Source organism: Biomphalaria glabrata, chromosome 1 (genome assembly GCF_947242115.1).
Source record: "Biomphalaria glabrata chromosome 1, xgBioGlab47.1, whole genome shotgun sequence".
NCBI classification, from domain to species: Eukaryota; Metazoa; Mollusca; class Gastropoda; family Planorbidae; genus Biomphalaria; species Biomphalaria glabrata.
Genome location: NC_074711.1, coordinates 2,974,103 through 2,992,484, shown reverse-complemented (window position 1 = coordinate 2,992,484; position 18,382 = coordinate 2,974,103). Strand labels below are relative to the sequence as shown.

The window sequence follows — 18,382 nt, the reverse complement described above, 5'->3', positions numbered from 1 at the left end:
TACTGATACACACGACTCAGGCCTATCACACAGGTCAACGGGTCAACGGCTGTAGAACTAGGGACAGTACTGCTAGTTCACGCAAATATGACCCATGTTGTGGTCATGTGACCGAAAGCCTTCCAGGAAGAGGCACAGTGTGTAACAATGGGCAGTTGAGTCCAGGACAGCAAGGCGTAAGATCTGTGACATGGTACCTTGTTAGTCCTTGTTGATGTCCAAGGGCTGAGCCGAAGGTTCTTCGAGCCCTAAGTTTGAAAAAAAAACCTGTTTGGACGCCAAACAGTAAAAAAAAAAAAAACCTGTGAGAACACAGTTCTGTTTGAGAGAGACCCGAGTCAATGCCTATGTAAAGCATTGCTGTTTCTAATGCCTTTGGCCCCCGACGCATGCTTGGCTGCACATGGCCGAAGGCCGAGGGCACCGGGAGCCTCCGCCATTTTCCTTCATTATACCAAGCTAACTATGCGGGACCCGCCATTTATGTAACGGTCCCTTTGAGGAACAGCGCATGGATGTGTGACAGGTTTGTGGGGACTTTTTTACAACCCCACCCGTGCAAGAGGTGGACTCTCGTCTACCCGTGGGAATCCCCACGGGAGTTATGTTTCGCCATTCATTTAGCCTAGCTACCCCCTCAAGTAGCCGTTTCTACCCAGGTGCCACGATGAGGCAGAACAGCGTACCCGGGTATACTTGTTAGTCCTTGAAAATGTAGCTGTACGAGTCTAGAAGTAGACAGAAAAAGACTTGTAGTGTTTAGTAGGCAGTTCTATTGTACAAGAAAGCATTTGAATTTGATGTAGTCAATTGTATTGTTGTCAAGTTGATGTTTTAGATGTGCTGTGTTGTTGGGCAGCGTTTGCAGAAGGCCTGGTAGAGAAGATCGTAACAATTCAATCAAATGAAATTGTTGAGCTTATTTTTAAAATTTATGTTCAGAAATATGTGAAGTATATAATATATATTTAAAAAAAGAAAAAAAATACAAGGGGCATAACTGAAGAATTTGTTTTGACTAGTTCAAAGCAAATTGATCTCCCTTGTTGTATTCTGTAAATTGTTTTAAATTGTGTTGTTGGGCAGTGTTTGCAGAAGGCCTGGTAGAGAAGATCGTAACAATACAATCAAATGAAATTGTTGAGCTAATTTTTTTAATTTATGTTCAGAAATATGTGAAGCATATAATATATATTTAAAAAAGAAAAAAAAAATACAAGGGGCATAACTGAAGAATTTGTTTTGACTAGTTCAAAGCAATATGATCTCCCTTGTTGTATGCTGTTTTTTTGGTGTCACCAGTTGGAGAAAGATATTACTAGTCGATGTGCACCATTTCCTCGTGTGTTCAACATTCTATTCGGAATGTACTCGTTTAGGCACGCAAATAGCGGGTACACGCAATGTTTAGCGTCATGTTTGATTAATAATGTATCGCATGTACAACTTTTTCTCATCGGTTGAGATCATTTTTTCCTTTGTGCAGGGATTCCCAAACTGTGTCCTTAACGGAACACTTCGCACTTTCTGAGTATTTACTGGAACACTTTGCTTTATTTTTTTTTATTGAGAAAAAGTTTTATTTACGGGTGGCCTACTAGTTAGTTATTCCAGTAGTTTGTGGAAAAACCTATTCAGGCCTTGAGGAATACTGGGGTTCCGCGAAACAAAGTTTGGGAAACATTGCTTTAGAGACATTATTGTGAGGAATATTTCATGGTTACATTTTTTTTTTTATTTTTTATTTCTACCATTTTAACAATTGAACTGATTTTACAGTAGACATGGTGTACTTAAGATTCATCTTTATAGTCTTGTCCAAAATCACATAAGAGAGTTCTCTCCCTCTACGATCGTGACTGACTTATTTTTATTGTCTGAAGTTTAAATGGGACTTAACCCAATATAATCAGAATCTTTTTGTAATATTTCGATTGTTGCCCTTTAAAGACCCCTTGACTAATAGGATACGTTTTCCTTATGGAACTTGGTTGTGCTTTGCATGATTTCAGGAGGTCATTACAGTCCCGCAATATTTTTCTTATGGGTACAAATACATTCCAGTTGATTACGAATATTTTTTTTAAAGCATAAAATGGTCCTGGTTTATTGTGTGTATGTGTGTGTGTAATGGGGGAGGGCGGGAGGTTGTTGTGAAGTCGGTGTAGGTTTCCATGGTGACGGTGGGAAGAATTTAGAGATTGTAAATGATGCAAGATAAACGGAATTGTCGTCAGCTGGACAGACGACTCCAGATTGCCTGACTGACAGACGTGTAATTGCGGTGTGATAGATCTTGTTCCAAATGTCATTTTATAATCTATATTGTTATTTCATTTCATCTCGAGTCACTAGAGAATCCAGAACTTTTGAGTGGGGGGAGGGGCGATTTTTTTCCAAACCCTACTCCTAACGCCCAGGAAACGTTAACCCTATGTTTAAACGCATATACACAGCATACATATTATGTAAATAAAAAGAGCAGTGTTTCTCAACCTTCGGGGGGAAAAAAAACCCAGTCATGTCGGTGGCCTTTCTGTTGACATCTACGGGGTCTTGGGGAGCGCTGTAAGCTCCCCCAGTGGGGTTCGGGCGCCAAGCGTTTCTTGCATTCTTGACTACAGAAACGCATTCTCCTGACATCTACAGCTCATTATTTATCCTATTTAAAAAAGGCAGATGAAATAAAGTAACATGGGGGCGAGGGCCGATGCTGAAGTGTGACTGACAATCGAGGCACTAGAAGCGTAAGTATTTCTTTATGAAGCGTATTTATCGTTATATTGTCTTCATGTTAAGCGAGACCCCTTGTATGTAGGAAAACGCGTTTTATGTTTTGTTTTTCGCCTAATATTGAGAATCACTGCTCTTTTTGGGTACATACTATGTATGCTGTGTGCCGGGGATATAAACAATAGGGTATAACTCTTTCATACTAAAATATCAACAAAGAAATAACACATTCACTCTCACCATACCTGCCCCTGACAGTATACAATTATAAAAGGGAACTAAATCATACATATTTAGCTATATCTGTGAATAATTAATAATTTCCCTTATCAAACAAAATAATTAATTGACTAACTTTAAAAAAAAAATGAAGTATTGTCTTCGCCGATGACTAATCCTGCAGTTTCAACTTGATCGAGATTAAGTGTCAGAAAAATAACGTGTCCAAATTTTTCACCAGACATACAGACAGAGTAGATCAAAGCTTTGTAAAATATCAATAGATCAATTCTCCAATCACATACACCGTAAAACTTTGTGCAAGTATTGAAACATCTTTGTATTAACTATACATAGAAGTAACAGGAAACACAAGCATTATCATTGGACGTCATACGTTGGAAGGTGACGTCATGGGCAAGGGGGAGACAATGCTAAACAAAATGTTGCAGATTGGAATTGAATATACCAGCAGTCTAATTAACTTTGACATCACCTGCTGGTATGGTAATACTTCACTGGTGCAAAGACTTAAGACTAAATAGACATTAAAAAAGCATCGTATATCACTCGAACACAGCTACCATCTCTTGAAGAAGTTTTTCATGAAAAATGCCTTTCCAAAACACGATTCTTAAAGACAACCTTCACCCATTAAACCACTGTTACATAAGATTTGAACTAAGAGGTCGTCTTCATTCCACTAGGACCAAAGCCGAAAGATTTAAAAACTCCTTTATCCCACTGTCGATCAGAGTGTTACAAGATCATCTGTCGTCATCGAGAAGTACACAGAAGTCAAATTCATAAAGCGCTGGTTGTGAATATGTATGTGTTTCGTGGGTGAATGTTGTCCGAAGTTTTCATCTAAATTGTTATTGTTACAGTAGTTATGCTGAGGTGGTCAATTGTAGTCAAACTGAATTTCCATTTGATTGGACCAATAACAATTATCTTTTCTTATATATGTGTATATATATATATATGTATATATATATATATTTCTCAGTTTTGGGAATATGAACTCTAGATAGAAATGTCTGTGTGTTAGTGAGAGTTGTACTCAGGGGCGGACTGGGTATCAAAATCGGCCCGGGCATTACCTGTACCATATAAATTGGCCCACAAATTAATGACATGTCATATCATGAGCGTAGCCAGGATTTTTTAGGTGGGGGTGGGGGGGGGGAGGGATTTTTGTTTACCACCCTCTAAATCTATATGTATATTTAATCAAACTTCATTACATTCTGACCTTTCATTCTTTAGGGCGTTTTTTTTTTTTTTTTTTTAAATTGTCTGCATTGAAAAAAAAAAATGTCTTTGGTCGCGACCAGACCGGCCCATTTGGTACCGGCCCACCGGACATTTGCCCATATAGCCAGTCCGCCCCTGGTTGTACTTAATTAAGTTTTTATTACTACAAATCTCCCTCGATTATTTCTTTAGGCCGACTGTGTCATAAGTATGCAAATATAACGTCATCATTTTTTGTGTCCCTTCGCACAATTTAAAATTAGTTTGAATTAAGGAAGGGGAGACAAATGTATTTTCATACACCAGCCACCTTGAAGATATAACATCAAACAAAACATAAGTATTGAGAGTTTAAACTTCCAATGCTTACAGAACAGGAACTAGTAAAGGATACAATGCTGTAAGCAAGCCTTAGGTTCAAAACCCACTGTACTAGAATTGTCAATTTTAAACTCTTGATTTTCACAGACAGAAAGTCCCTGCAACCCTCCTTGTAAAACACTTATTGAATCATATGTATTTCTGTCATTGCTCTAGACATGGCGATCTCTTCCCAAAATCTCTTTTCATAAGCCCCAACATATCGTCCCAATGATATCAGATTTCTTTGTTTTGATTACTGTCACACCTCATTGCAAAGACTCATCATTACCTTTGAACACAATAAGAAATGTTTTGATTACTGTGACACCTCATTGCAAGACCCATCATTCCCTTTGAACACAATAAGAAATGTTTTGATTACTGTCACAACTTAATGGATCTTCTGATGATCTAAATAATTTTTTTTTAAAATTGTTTTACATGTCAAATGCTCCTTCATAAATGAAGAGTATTACATTGAAGCACAAAGGTCCCGCAAGTCCCCTTCAAAAAAGTTCAATAGGGAATCAGCGCCGAGGCGCCATTATCCTGTTGATTGTTAGAAAGGCTTTTATCCAACAACCAGGCCTGGACATGGGGCTCTTCACTCCTGTCCTGTCTGAGGGCTCCCAGCGGTAGTCGGCTATAATGACTGGGCATAGAAATCGGATCGTACCACGTACACGGCGTACTAAGCCCGGTTTTGAGTCCACTCGCTATAAGTGGTCGAGAGGAGCACTTACCATGGGGAGATAGCCTCATATTTCTATACTGTTACCGCCAGCTTAATGGCTAACTGATGGCGGCCCCCTGCGTGGAACGGTAAAGCGGATTTGTTGGGCTGGGTCCCAGCCATTGTTTCCACCCCAACCTGGAGTGAAGAGAAATAAAAACTCAAGCTCACCCAGGAAAGCCCGGCAGGGCCTGGTTCCCTACTCGAACTTGGCCTATCTAGTTCCACTACTAGACGTTTCCACGGAGGCGCCACGCTGAGCCAACGAGTAGCTAGAATCACTAGGGAATGGCAGTAGGCTGGGTTCCACCTTGGAACCATCATGTCAACAGCAGAAAGGATATACCACACAACCAGGTAGCCAACCAGACTAATCAACTAATAAAACTGAATTCTTATGAGCATATCTATATTTACATAAAAACATCCCTTGAATCACCATGAACCCAAGGCAATAAAACTTAAGATCACATACATTCATTATAATACAAATTTATAATAATAACAATAACAAAAATGCATAGAATGAACTATGTACATGTATGGATGCAGGGGAAATAATTACAATGATAGTTGATATCTAACCAAAAAAACAAATGTATAGGTCAGTGATATTGAGTTAACAGGGACTTGTTTTTAAAGGCAGAATCAAACTTTCAAATTATTTATCCATTAGAAATGTGGCCTGCTAACAATATCATGACACTATTTTTCACAAGAAAACAAATCTTAGAACATGGTCTTAATGGTAATTCTTCTCATAAGGAAACATTTGTAGCTACAAGTAAAAGAAAAACTTTTAAAATACTTACAAAAAAACATATCTTCTATTAAGTGTAATTTCATCAATTAATTTGGATCAGTCATGTAATTAAATTTGTAATAGATCTAGACTAACAACAATAAATCTGTGAAATTAGAAATATTTTTACAAATTGTTCTTGTTTAGCTCAATTTCATGCTTTTAGCTTTCTCAGGGTACTATGATCCCATCACATATCTGGGTGAATGCTACCATTAATGCTTTTAAAAAAAAAATACTGAGGGGTCAAGGGGACTAATTCAATTATATCACCACATTAGTAAAGCACAAGCTCTTTCCCTTGTAAGGACACTACAAGGATAGTCTATGTAAAAGATATTTTCTAGATTAGTTAAAATGATTAAAAATATATGTTTTTCAACATTTTATTTTTTTTTAGTCATTTTTTTTCCCAGAGAGTCTTAAACCAAATGCCTGGTGTCCTAACCTTTAATAAACAACCAGAAACAGAGAGACATGAATCTAAAGTTGGTTGACCTATAAGTGTTTGAGAAGCATGGAGACCAAAACTACTAACAGACTAACTACAAAACTTGGCCGAAGAAATCCTGCACTGTCTGGATTAACACATGTGTACTGGTGGAGGTTCTCAACCTGAGCAAGAAAGGTCTCGCCCAGCCAGTCCTTGTAGTTTTGACGATCGGGTGAGATTTTCATCAAGCGTACAGCAGCGTCATTAAAAATGAGATTACTGTACCAGAAGCCCGAGTCAAACATATGGAAGTCTCCATCACTTGAAAATAAAAAAGAAACAAGAAAAACTTAAAAATACTTATTCAAAAAGACAAAAACCCCTTATACCTCTTATAGAACTAACATTTTGCTCTTAATAGCTCATGAAGTAACGTCTGTATTATATAAGACAGGATAAGATAAGAATGTTAGATTTAATAAACTCTTTAACACTTTCTCTCCTAATTAACGATTTGACCCCATTAAATTCAATTAAATTTTTTTATTTTATAAACTTTAATTTTGTGTTTTTTAAAAAGAGCATGCATTCTCCTCTAATTCTAGACCAAAAGTCACGTTTACTTATCAAACAAAGATGCTATTGAAGTTTGATCATAACATACAAATGTGAAAAAAAGAAAATTCTGTCAGAACAAGGAAAATAATTACGGAGGTAAAGAGTTAATAAATAGAGAGAACAATCAGAAATAGCCGAAGATTATAGTCTGTTCAAGATAAATATTCTCTAGCCCTCAAGACAAATGTAAATTTTATTTTTTTTATACTTTGAAAAATTATAACAGTGCTTCTGTTCCCAATATACATCAAATGTCAAATTTATAGGAAAATTGTTAGAGCTGTTTTTCAGAAACCGTGTCCAACGAGGTTTTAGGTGTAGCCCAGAAGTTTCGCCAACCCATATTGTAAAAAGAGATTTAAAAAAAAAAAAAACTAGCATGAGATGGAACTTTAACTCTTTCTCTCCGTAATTATTTAGCACATTCTGGTGGAATCAACGCTGGTATGGTCAGTTAGGAGAGAAAGAGTTAAGTTGAGTTGTACACATTTACCATGCACTTGTAGAACAAGACTCCACGCAATGCATTAAACCATTGTTTACACGTCTGTCCTACTGAATGAGAGTGAATAGGATATAAAGAAAGTAGTTAAATCTACTAGGAGATTCCATTACCTGTCCCATACACTGCCAAGTCAAAGTTTTTACATTATCTGCCTCTTAGACTACTTGGTACTTGGTTACACTTACATGTCTGATGAAAAAAACTGTTGTCCATAATTTAGAACATTCCAGATGATCTCTATTTGCTCTGAGGTCTTTGTAGCTGTAAAATAAATTGCATAAGATTGGAGCCAGAGCCAGATTTACCATAGGGCTACACTGTGCAATACACAGGGCCTCACCCTCCACATTACACAGATATAACATAAAAAAAATATACATATTAAATATAAGAAATTAAATTTACAAGCTTTCTATTTCTTAGGGGGCTCAGTAGCTGAATGGTTAAGCGCTTGGCTTCCAAACCTGGGGTCCTGAGTTTGAATATCAGTGAAAACTGGAGTTTCGAACTTCCAAGGTTTTTAGCCTGCTCTGAGTCCACTCAACTTATAATGGGTACCTGACTTTAGTAGGGGAACAAAAAAAGGTGATTGGTCATTGTGCTGGCCACATGACACCCTGCTTGTTAACCGTTGGCCAAAGAAACAGATGACCTTAACATCACCTGCCCTATAGACTACAATGTCTGAAAGCAGGACTTTATTTCTTCTCTCAATATAAATTGCTTTTAGATTCATTAACATTATTAAGTGTCATTTATATTTAAGCTTGAAGTGGGTAGGAACCTTTAAAAAATCTTTCCAGGACCTCCAGTTACTAACATCCAGCATGGTTAGATTAAATTAGAGTTGATTGGTCCTTGCACTGGATAAGAGCTAACCTGAAGTAACTATTGCATCAGCTGGAACTTCCCCCAAGTGACATTCATTAAATCTGTCCACATTAAGGCGACGCCCATCCTTGCACAACAGTTCATAGTCATCAGACCTCCGATTCCTAGCCCATGTGGCATGATTGCGCCCATCTGTGTTGTCTCGGACAGTCAAGTGGCGAACAAAGGCAATGTCACCACCGTCTGACGAGAAACATGTCATGATATAGTGAAGTAATTTATAGACTTAAACTATAATCTAATACAACCACAATATACAAACAAAACAGAGTTTAAATCTGACTATTATTTGAATGACTATGTCAGAGGCAGACAACGAAAAGAAAATCTAAATCAACCACCTGCGGACAATGGTTATGCTTGCCCTGGATGTGAAAAATATGTAGGTCACAGCTGGGGCTGCGCAGCCATGGGAAATATTGCATTCCTCACTAATCTTGAGACTCGAAGACAAGCCTTATTATGTTCTAACCAAGTCTAACTATTGAATAATAATACAATTGTTTGAGAATCTAAATCAATACTCTAGTACAGAATTCTATGACTACAGTTGAATATGATTCAGTCATTTTTTTAACATTTATATTACTATTTTACTTTAATGGACATTAATTACTACAGAAAATTATGTTTATTATATTGGTAAATTACTATTCCAAATAGCTGCTAATATGGGAAACAATCTTCTAAGTCAAATTAACTTTATTTAGCCAGTTACTTTGCATTTAATTACTTTATAGAGAATAATGTTACACTAGTCAACCATAATTATTAGTAGAATGATCAAACTATTCTTTCAGCTGTTTGATAAGTTTGAGTCCTAATTATCAGTTGAATGTCAAAGTAAAGTCAAGTCATTGGGAAAAAACAAACCTCTTTTTGGCAGCGGAGACAAACATCCATAAAAAAGCTAAAAAGATTCTAAAAATCACCCTTTAGGTCAGGATTTTGTGATTTTACCATCACAAAAGAGATACAAGACACTGATAGCAAAGACAGACGCAAAAACTCATTTGTTCCCCTGGCAATCAAATCATTAAATAAGAACAATCTGGTATAAACTTTGTCACATGTAAATTATGAGTGAGTCTGGTGTGAATGTACATTTTGTTTTTTTATAGTTATAATGTTTTGTTTGGTGTAATGCACAAATTGTAATTCCTTACAGACAGTAAAGATTATTATTATTATTATTAAAATGCTAATCAACACTATTAATACTGTAGTACACTGGTTATACTGTTATGATAGTCAGCACAATATGGGGCCTATAAAAGTCTCAATAAGTGTCAGGTAAGAGACTCACATCTCTATCATTTAGAATTCTGCTTTGTATCAATAAAGTAAAAATTTAAAGAACTTTAAAAAAATTTTATTTCAACCATTTTGGAAAGATTGTAATTTTGGAGAGATGTGTATCTTAGCTTATTCATATCAAGGTTATCTAGAAGGATCCCATGCACGCACGAGGTGACCTAATAATATGGACAGTTTACATACTACTGCTCAGCTGTTATTGTGTGCTGTCAAGCATCTTAGCTTATTCATATGTAGGTTATCTAGAAGGATCCCATGCACACACGAGATGACCTAATAATATGGACAGTTTACATACTACTGGTCAGCTGTTATTGTGTGCTGTCAAGCATGACATACACACATGCACGTGACACACATTAAAACATCTAACTTAAAAAAAATAGTATGCAGTCATGATAAGTTAAACTGTGACTTCTGATCAATCCTAGTATTTCATAAGAAAAGGGAACTTACTCTCCACCAAACATCTGAATGCACCGCTGGTGCCATAATAAAGCTCATCATTGTTACGCTGACATTTTCCATAACCATTTGATTTACACCCTTCACACAGGTTGATGGGCCGGCCACCAGGATTGTACTCCGTGTCCAGAGATCCAGGTATACAACTCCGAGAAAAGAGCTCACCTAAATACAAAAGTTTAATCAGTTCATTCTTAAAGTTTTTTATCTCAATTAAAAAGAAGCTATAAAAATGTAAAGTAGCCAACCTCCAACTTACCAATGTTTCTAAAAATAGTACAATCTTTAGGCAGAAACTGTTCAGTCTCGATGAAGATGTTGAGTGGAATCACCCAGCCATCACCTCGACCAATCCCAGGATGGCACGATCTTCTACCTGCATAACATTGATTTCATTAGAAAAAAAATATTGAAGTTATTTATACATGAAGGCTGATCCATAAATAGCAGCATTGTAGGTGTATCTGGTGTAGAGAATATGGAGTTATTGATAAGCAAAGTATTTTAATAATAATAAAATAATAATAATATAATATATAAAATAGAATTATTATAAAATAAATTGTGTGCACTTTTTTTTTAAACTGTGTAGGTGTAGTGGCTGAGTGATAAAGTGCTTTGTTTCCGAACCAGGTAGAGGGTTCAAATCCTTGTGAAGACTGGGATTTTTTATTTCGGGATCTTCTGGCAACTCTTGAGTCCACCCAGCTCTAATGGGTACGTGACATTAGTTGGGGAAAAGTAAAGGCGGTTGATTGTTGCATGACACCTTTGTTAACCGTAGGCCACATAAACAGATGACCTTTCCATCATCTGCCCTTAGACCAGAACTGTAGAATCAACTTTCAAAAGCTCTTTCATTTGTAGTACAAAGTAATTTTTATAATTCTTTTCATTTCCCTAAGTCTTTTTTTGTTTCCATCATATCTCCACTATTAGTAAAAATTACAAATGGGATCTTAAAAACAAATAGCAGATAACTGTGATTAACTTTTTTTTGAAGATCCCTGACTATGTCATAGAATACCAAAAAAAAAAAGAAATTTCATAACAATTCTAAATCCTACCAACTGTGAAACTTTTGTTTTACCTTTCATGTTGAATAAAGTTGTTTGTTGGTCTGTTTTCTTGATGGCAGCAACAGCCTTGAACTTCATTGACATATCACCATAATCTTCTGATGCAATGGGGATCAGGCCATAGCGACTGTGAGATACAAACTATCAGATAGTTATTTGTAAAGATGCAAAGATCACAAACTATTAGATGGGAGTAAGGACTAAGCAGAGTAGAGGCACTATATACCATTCAGCAGTATGACAGCATAGGGCTGAGATTAGAACAGGATAACACAACAAAAGCACTTTAAAAATCAACTCAGGTGCCATTTTGCCTACACTGGCATAGAGGAACTGCTTAAGCAGCTAGTAGCAGATGGTCTGAAAGTGACAGATGGAGACGTCTCATAAAATTCAAAAGACACAAATATAAGATTTAAAGAAAAGCTCTTGTTGAAGGCAGAAGCAAATGACAAAAAAAACCAACTTAAATAGACCTTCAGTGGACAATGATTTGGTCTGCATCAATAGTAGCAAAATTTGCAGGTCTTTGCTGATCATGTGAAATACTATACCTATACTTAATCATTGGAATTAAATACAAAGACATTTCTCTACAAAGCTCAAGGTCTGAATAGAACATATTAACATTTACTTAAGTGTAACAGATTTAAACTAACCGTCCAGCTATGTACACATCTCCAGCATCCAAACTTATTAGGTCAGCATCCCCTCTCCAAATCATTTCCAAACACGCGGTTGTATTCCCTCCATACAGACAGTCCATCTCAGGTTGGAGCTCTTTAGCCTTGAAAGCCATAATCATGTCCTCACACTTCAGCTTCTCGGCCATGGAGATCAAACACCAACGGATGACATCAGAGGGGCAGCTGTTCATCTCAGTCAGCATGTCATTGAAATCATCAGCTTCAGAGAAACACATGTCACAGTCATAACCTTGCAATAGAAGTGAATTAACTTGTAAAAAAAAAGATACAATAGTGATGATGTACCTGAATAGAAACTGATCAAATCTCTATTTTTGGACAAGTGGAAGAGGTATCTAGGAGAAAATCTCTATGCTGTCTTTAGGCACTCAGCCAAGTCATATTAGGAATCAGGTTTCCTTGTTAGATAGATAAACAGCCTATCCCACTCCCATAAGACAAGATAAATAAATAAATATGCAAATGAGGTAATAATGTATTCTATCTTATCTTATCTTATATAATACAGATGTTACTTTAAAAAAGAAGATGATTACGTCCTACGCGTCATGCATTTAGTCATGCATATTAACCAATGACTTAAATTCTGCCAAGTCACTGGTTTTCCTGGCTAGCTCAGGCAACCCATTCCATTCTCTAATAGCACTAGGGAAGAAGGAGTATTTGTACAAATTTGTCCTAGCATATGGGACGAGGAATGTGCCTTTATCTTTGTGTCTTTCAGAGTCTTTCTAGGCCACCTTTAGGCATAGGCAAACTAGGCAGCCACCTAGGGCCTAGATTTTGTGGGGGCCTTACACAGGAAAATTTTTTTTGAGAAATAAAAATTGTGAAACCTGGATGAAATCTCAAACGTAGCAGAGATCTATGTCTACTAGCCTAGCTTTAAGTCTGTATTATAACTCTAGGTTTATTTGTGAATATTTATTACACTACCAATGTTAGAACCCTGTTGCTTTCTATAGTATTGGTAATTATGTCAAAACATTATTTCAAGTCTGGACCATGAAATGTAAATGAAAAGCAGAGAATGCAAAGAGGTGTTCTATTAAATTCTGTTGCTCATCAGCATTGATTGTTTCAACCAAACCCTTGAAATTACTTTAAATTAGGTTATTTTATTTGTATGGTGTTTATTTTTATTTTCTATTTTATTTAAAGCTACCATATATTCTGTTTGCCTAGGATTACATAAGGCCAGCCTTGATCTAATGTTGTTTGTAAAATTGTTTGACATGTTTCGGATGTTCCTTTAGAGTTGAAGATAATCTACTTCCTAGTCCTGATCTTCCGCAGGATAATAAGGGAGTGCTGCGGGCAGGGTACAAACAACAGTCCAGTGTACCTACTACACAACCAAGCAGCCATCCTATTTGTAGAAATGTCTTGTCATTTAAAAGATAAGTATAACCTGTAAACACTTACCAACCCATGAATAATAAGTCTCAGTTTCAACAATATCAATCAAGCTCTGTGTTGTGTCCGAAAACATCAAGTTCTTCCTAGTAAACACTCGCTTGAACACATCCACAGGGTAGGAACTCTCAGAATTGAAGATTTGAAAAGAGCTGCTTAACCTGCCTCCTCTACCAAAGAGCTGCTGAACAGTGAACAGAAAGTCTTTATAACTTTTGACAATGTCAGGCTCTCTGACGGCTGATGTCAGGATGACATTTGATGTCACCTGTCCCCAGTTACAACTTGCGTAATCAGTCACAGCTGCAGTTTTACCATCTGGACACAGGAGTTGGTAACTCTGGGAATTAAGAGAAACCTTATATTAGCGGTGGCTAAATGGTAAGGCTCTTGGCTTCAGAGCCGTAAAGTTTTTTTAAAAATAGGGAGCAGAAAAATATGAATGTTGCAGATGGTCGTTGACTTACAACCCCAATCTACAGGTACACAACTAAACCGCTGTAGGCATATTATAGTTATGCTCAAAACTTGTATTAACTTGACTCATTTCTATGTGAATATAATAAATATAAATTTTAATATAATATAGACAAAGTCAACTTGAAAGGAAAAATAAACTGATATTTAAACAAATCTAACAAATTTCTTTTTTCATTATCACCTTGGAAACAAAAACACACACACTCCATAACAATAAAAAGCCATAAGAGACAAGACAAGAGAAATCTGAATGAGATTTTAGAAGCAAACAGCCAACCACACTTCCTGGCAGATGTCTAAAAATGGTAGCTCAGACTAAAAATCAAAATTGAGTATTTGTGGTATCGGTACTTTATTTCATTAGTTAGCTACCAACCCAACCCTACCCTACTGAAAGCTCTGCCTACATTGGGTTCCAAAATAAAAATCTTCATGTATTTGTTACAAGACTCTACAAAATAATAGCGATGAAGTGGTTATCGATTATCGACACAATAAAACAATCTCTTTAGAAATAGGCTAATTATAAACTTACCCTAATGGAGAACAAGTTATTTTCAGCACAAAGCATCATGGTAACAATGCAAAAAGTAAAATGTGACATTAGCCATCTCCAACAAAGAAAACAAAGTAAAATGTGACATTTGCCATCTCCAACAAAGAAAACAAAGTAAAATGTGACATTTGCCATCTCCAACAAAGAAAACAAAGTAAAATGTGACATTTGCACATCAACAAAGAAAACAAAGTAAAATGTGACATTAGCACGTCAACAAAGAAAACAAAGTAAAATGTGACATTTGCCATCTCCAACAAAGAAAACAAAGTAAAATGTGACATTAGCACGTCAACAAAGAAAACAAAGTAAAATGTGACATTTGCCATCTCCAACAAAGAAAACAAAGTAAAATGTGACATTTGCCATCTCCAACAAAGAAAACAAAGTAAAATGGGACATTAGCCATCTCCAACAAAGAAAGCAAAGTAAAATGTGACATTAGCACATCTCCAACAAAGAAAACAAAGTAAAAAGTGACATTTGCCATCTCCAACAAAGAAAACAAAGTAAAATGTGACATTTGCCAACTCCAACAAAGAAAACAAAGTAAAATGTGACATTAGCCATCTCCAACAAAGAAAACAAAGTAAAATGTGACATTTGCCATCTCCAACAAAGAAAACAAAGTAAAATGTGACATTTGCCATCTCCAACAAAGAAAACAAAGTAAAATGGGACATTTGCCATCTCCAACAAAGAAAACAAAGTAAAATGGACATTAGCACATCTCTGACAACAACTTATCACAACAAAAATGTTTACACCTAGAGAAAGAATACAAGTTAGAGAACAATTCCTTTTGTTGTTTTAACATTGAGTATTGTGCTAGAATTCACACACAAGCTTCCAACTATTTAATAAATATTTATATATATATATATATATATATATATCTTCTGTCTTACTAGTAATAGTTAAATCATCAACAAAATTGCTTACTTATATTAATCTCTGGACTCGAAGACAAGCCTTATAATTAAATATATATAGATATAATTAAACTGGTATGTGTGTGTGTAGCCAGATAGTAGCATCCTGATCTACTATTTGCCATTGGATATAAATGGCCTTTTTTTAACGTGTAATTTAAAGTGGATATGAATCTAGAGCTTTACAGTTTTAAAACTGAATCTACATCAGAGGAACACTGGCTTTGTAGCCATTTGGGTGAATGCTCGTTGGGCTAGCAGCGAATATGCACTGCTGAATGAGCCTTTTGCCACTATTGGAATGGCATATAAAGGCATGTATTGCACTGTAAAAGATTTTTATAATATTCTCTATAAAAGAGTCTCACAGAGCATCATGATTAGTGTTAGAAAGTAGTTAGATATAATATATGGAGATCCAATTTTATAATTTTATCTTATAAATTACAAACTTTCCTTCTAATAAGAAAATAATTCCATCCATATGTATCAATCTAGTTATGTATGTTAATTAGAGACTTAACCTGCTAAGTTATTTATTAAGTTACTGATTTAGGCAACCCATTCAATGATCCAATAGTGGTTAGACATGCAGTCAGCCCATAATCTACCTCATAAGCACATCCCCAGTGTCGCCAGTGAAAATTATACTATAAATAGATCTAATAATAGTTTGACATCAAGTCAGCTCGTGATCTACTTCATAAGCACACACTTACCGCAGGATCCACACTGATACCAGATATTTCAGAATTGTTGACCAGGCTCTGGATAATATCAAAGATGTCATGTCTGACAAATGCCAGCTGCCCTTTGCCCTCTGCCACACATCTGAAGGCACCATCATAGCCAGCAAAAGTGTCACTGGTGCTGCAGAACTCTTCATTCTGTCCAGTACACAACTCACAAACTGATGTCGGGTTGTTTCCTGTAAAGTATTTACAGTTCAGTGCTTCAGTTGAATTATGAAATTTATAAATGTGTTAATAATTTTCTAATTTAAAAAATAATTAATTAAAAACATATGCACATTTGAGAGGTTAGTCAGAAATGCAATCAGCCAATCAAGTTTAAAGTAAATTTTTTTACCAGAATTTCTGTATTGTTTCATTTTAATTTATCAGAATTGCTCTTGTAATGGGAGGGGTGGTGGTTGAGTAGTATGGGGCTTGGTTCTTGAACTGGGGATCCCAGGTTTGAATCCTGGTGAAGACTGGGATTTTTTATTTTGGTATCTTTTGAGTCCACCCCGCTCTAATGGGCACCTGACATTAGATGGGAAAAGTAAAGTTGGTTGGTTGCTGAGTTGGCCACATACGACATCCATGCGCCACAGAAACAGATGTCCTTTATCTGCCCTGTAAGTGTTTAAGTCACACATTTTCAAATCTTAATCTGCTTCATAAGGATCCTCAGGAACCTGTGTGTTGAAATTCAATAGGGAGACTACATAACATAATATTTCCAACTGTTTTGGGATACTCACCATACTGATTATAGAGTGACGTCAAAGAGCCTGGTAGACACATGTGACCAAATGCAGAGGCTACCGCCTTGACCAAGGCATTACACTCAGTGAACTCTATATAGTTATTTTTAAGCAGTGTTCCAATCGGGTAAACCCAGCCAGCAGCCATTCCAATGCCTAATAATATATATATATATATAGATTTAGACATAATATGTTTTAATATTAACATTTATTAAGACAAGTCTTGTTTTTCTTGAAATTCAAAATGATTGCTTCATAAATAATGACAAATGCACTCAATCGACTCGACAGTTTAGTAATTATATACTACCATGGCATTAAGTTGATTAAGGTAAGCGTAATATTTACTTAATTTACTAGAATATTCTTATTTCTTTACTTTAGTACTGCTAGTGCACTGCAGTGCTAACACTACTCACAGCTGAGCTGGTGCTGCGTATCCACGGGAAATATGCATTCCTCATTAATCTTCGGACTCGGAGACAGGCCTTATTATTAATATTAGCCTATTAGGTAATATTATGCTAGAAACGAACGAGTATTCATTCTCTTCTTATCTTATCTTATATAATACAGACGTTACTTCTCTGGCATTATTACTATTATTATTAGAATTATTATTATTATTATTAATTAAAATGATCCCAGTTTTATAGCGTGAAGTTGCAAAACAAACTTAATGTGTAATGTGTTGTTAAAAACAAGAAATATCTAGATCTATCTAGAATCTAGATTATAATATAGGTTATATCAAAATGTAACATTAAAAAAAAAATTAGTACGCCAAATACATGATTTCCTATTTCCTATTATAGGCCTATCTATAGTTCTATAGTAGTCTTGACTTTGTTTACTTTTATAAGATAAGAAACTATTTAAAATTCAGTATCATTTATCTATCACAAAGAAAAATAGAATTTACCTGAAAAACATACTGAGTTTTGAGTTAATGTGTCCAGATTTATTTTGGTGCCAGCAGCCATCACGGCAACCGAATACAAAGAAGGTTTATCGGTTGTTGTAGCTTCTACAAAATTAAAAGATAATCTCCAAATACAAAAACAAAATTTAATAAAATACTCTGAAAGACACAAAGATAAAGGCACATTCCTCGTCCCATATGCTAGGACAAATTTGTACAAATACTCCTTCTTCCCTAGTGCTATTAGAGCATGGAATGGGTTGCCTGAGCTAGCCAGGAAAACCAGTGACTTGGCAGAATTTAAGTCATTGGTTAATATGCATGACTAAATGCATGACGCGTAGGACGTAATCATCTTCTTTTTTGAAGTAACGTCTGTATTATATAAGATAAGATAAGATAATATATAGATCATTGCAATGTTTTTTTTTTTCTTTTAGTCTGAAATAGTCAACAAAATTG

General features: G+C 35.8%; 1 protein-coding gene across 1 annotated transcript in view; it reads right to left on the bottom strand.

The window, feature by feature from the left end:
* Positions 1–5,697: 5,697 nt before the first annotated feature.
* LOC106078157 (melanotransferrin-like) overlaps positions 5,698–18,382 on the bottom strand; it is a 30,385-nt gene continuing 17,700 nt past the window's right edge. The window contains exons 4-14 of the mRNA XM_056007418.1: positions 17,921–18,025; positions 16,993–17,151; positions 16,226–16,434; positions 13,548–13,878; positions 12,075–12,321; positions 11,427–11,542; positions 10,596–10,712; positions 10,328–10,501; positions 8,543–8,737; positions 7,849–7,924; positions 5,698–6,861 (exon numbers count right to left, since the gene is read on the bottom strand). Coding sequence (XP_055863393.1) covers positions 6,606–6,861; positions 7,849–7,924; positions 8,543–8,737; positions 10,328–10,501; positions 10,596–10,712; positions 11,427–11,542; positions 12,075–12,321; positions 13,548–13,878; positions 16,226–16,434; positions 16,993–17,151; positions 17,921–18,025 — 1,985 coding nt within the window. The 3' untranslated portion in view covers positions 5,698–6,605. The remainder of the gene's footprint in view (positions 6,862–7,848; positions 7,925–8,542; positions 8,738–10,327; positions 10,502–10,595; positions 10,713–11,426; positions 11,543–12,074; positions 12,322–13,547; positions 13,879–16,225; positions 16,435–16,992; positions 17,152–17,920; positions 18,026–18,382) is intronic.